Source organism: Penaeus japonicus, unplaced genomic scaffold, assembly GCF_977035675.1.
Source record: "Penaeus japonicus unplaced genomic scaffold, GWHDUDI00000001_assembly GWHDUDI00000035, whole genome shotgun sequence".
Classification (NCBI taxonomy): domain Eukaryota; kingdom Metazoa; phylum Arthropoda; class Malacostraca; order Decapoda; family Penaeidae; genus Penaeus; species Penaeus japonicus.
The window spans coordinates 18,547,465-18,549,964 of NW_028234437.1; the positions used below are offsets into that span (position 1 = coordinate 18,547,465).

Consider the following 2,500-nt stretch of genomic DNA (forward strand, 5'->3'; position numbering starts at 1 on the left):
ATTTTACTCATTCTTAATAAAATTTCGATTAATAACAGAAATAAAAAAATAAATAAATAAATAAAAACATCCCTCGCCACGCGCCAGAAAATGTTTCCTCTCTCTCTTCATTCCAGACCCCCAATTTCTCATGCTTCCAGGTCGTTCGGGTTCCTGGTTGGCCTAATGGTTCTGGGCTTCGTCACGAGCATGGCGACGGTGGCTCTGCTGGTGTACTGGCGTCAGGGATGGTTGTGTCGCCGCCCACAGAACGCCTACACCAGGGTCAGGGCTGGTCGGACCGCCATCACCGTCACGGATGATATGGAGTGGGACAACAGAGACCTTGAGACCGAAAGCAAGGCATAGGATTTCCGTGGAGTGGGACAACAAAGACCGCGAGACCGATTTTAAAGAACTGGGTTTTAGTAAATTGTCTCAGCTGAAAAGTGTAATGTGTTCTTTTTCGGGTCGAATGCTCTGCACTGGTATGAATAAGTAGAGTACCGAAGGGATCCTCTTTCAGAGATAATCTATAAGCTAATTATAGAGATAGTTTCGCCCGGGAAAATGAGAATGCTAGTGTAGAATGAAAATATTATATATAATATATACCTTGTAGTATTGCACATGAACAAATCTTTGTAAATCTGTAATGGATATACGAATACACAAAGATAGGAGATAGGGTAATAAATTGCTTTATCAAAGAGCACATTCATGTTAATGTTTGACATAAATTAAACTGTTATGGTGTTATTGCAAACGGCATAAGAAGGAAATTGTGGATAAGTTACATTGAAGAGGTTTGTGGTTGTTACGAGTTAGTTTGAGATGAGTAACAAAAATTATGCCTTGTTTACAATGTTCTGTCATGAAGTAATTGCAGGTAATTGGGTTGTTTTCATCATTTAACATTATGTATATTGCTCTCTATTCATCATGTTTCTAATCATGATATAGTTTTAAGACTTTAATATCAATATTAACATTAATAAATTACTTCAGTATTAGTGCATTACAGAATGTGTAATAAATATCAATTTGATGTTCTTGTAGCTGTTCCAAAATTTGTATTACTCTTATACATATATATGGAAAATTGATATTGATAGCGTCAAACTCAACTGTGTAAATATGAATGAAAATTATCCCAAATCGCATAAGGTAGGCCTACTGATCGGCAGTGTAGTTACTGTGTTAATGTTTTCAATTTGATTATTATCATTGTTGATTTAAGTGTTTATAGTTTATTTTGAATATATATTACGGATGCCACAGATATTCGTAATAAGTTTTTTTCTCGTTTTTTATGTAGTGTAGCAGTTTTGTCTTATTTTGTAAGATTTGTGTGTTTATTTTGTCGTTATTCTCTAAGTTTCTATATAGTTTATTATTAAAGCTCTGGTACAGCAAGTGTTATACCATTCCAACTATTCTGAAAGATAAATGACGTGAATAAAAACATAAACTATGTCATAAGAAGGAATAAATCAATAAGCGCATGTCATAAAAAATATCAGATATCACATGTCATAAAAATATATTTTTTTAATATCTATATCACATGTAATAAAAAGATAAAAAGTGTTTCCCCAAAATAATCAAAGTATGTCATGAAAAAATGGTGTAAGAAAAAGACTGGAAATAACAAATTTGATGTAATTGCCGCCCAAAAAAGGAAAGGATCTGATGGTTCCGAACACCATTGCTGTGTTTCTTAACTCCATGCGTCACAATTTTAATTTAATCTCATCATTATCGTTTATTTTGTGCCAAAGTGATCACATGATTTAAGAATAATAAATCTTTAAAGTTCATCTTATACCTGTGTTCATATCTGGAAGTAGGAAATATAAGAATTGCGGTTTGGCAGAGGGAAAAATAAACTCGTCTGGTTTTCATCTTATTCTCTATTGTCATCGCTTTGTATTATTATCTGATCTGCAATTACTTCTTCTATCTAGAATACTTATTTCTATACATAAAATGATGATTTTTTAAGACGTCATCATAAAACAACACAGTCATAAACAGTATATTTTTAGAACGTTTTAGCATGAAATGGCAACCACTCCTGGCACGTCTCTATAAAAAAACAAGTGTATGCACTACGAAATATGAATGTAAACAAATAAGAGATACCGCCAAATAGATGGATAGAGACATTCCTATTTCTTGATTATAAACGTGACATTGTTTCAGTCCATATTATGAAAGATGAATTCTCGAAATGCTTCATGTTTATTAATCTAGTTTCATTTACGTGACTTTTTTTTAACCCTAATATGTTTAAATATCTGGAGCGGGAGCGCTGATAATAGCGGTACATATTTTACCATGCTACTTCACTGATAAAAAAATAAATAAAAACATTTTTGGCACAGTCAGTATGTAACTGATCCTAATGTTATAAAGCTTTCTGATTTGCACATGACTCGCCTACCTATCAATATCAATAATAATTTACCTAATGCTGAAGATAGGAAAGCGTATAGATATAACCAAAACGAAATAACAA

The 2,500-nt window shown here is 32.9% G+C and overlaps 2 protein-coding genes across 5 annotated transcripts in view; one reads left to right on the forward strand and one right to left on the reverse strand.

Annotated features, from left to right (window-relative positions):
- The window catches only part of LOC122266775 (uncharacterized), an 11,224-nt gene extending 9,829 nt beyond the window's left edge, over nucleotides 1-1,395 (forward strand). For 2 of the 4 annotated variants that reach the window (XM_043036649.2, XM_086531486.1), the window contains exon 9: nucleotides 141-1,395. In XM_043036649.2, the coding sequence (XP_042892583.2) occupies nucleotides 141-348 (208 nt within the window). In that variant the 3' untranslated portion in view covers nucleotides 349-1,395. Of the gene's footprint in view, nucleotides 1-116 lie in introns of all 4 variants that reach the window. The other 2 variants (XM_043036647.2, XM_043036648.2) reach the window with 1 other exon arrangement.
- A 479-nt stretch (nucleotides 1,396-1,874) lies between these two features.
- Nucleotides 1,875-2,500, reverse strand: part of LOC122266779 (uncharacterized) — a 4,838-nt gene continuing 4,212 nt past the window's right edge. Inside the window, exon 3 of the mRNA XM_086531487.1 lies at nucleotides 1,875-2,500. This exon is cut by the window's right edge and continues 430 nt beyond it. The gene's annotated coding sequence lies outside the window, so the exon portion shown is untranslated.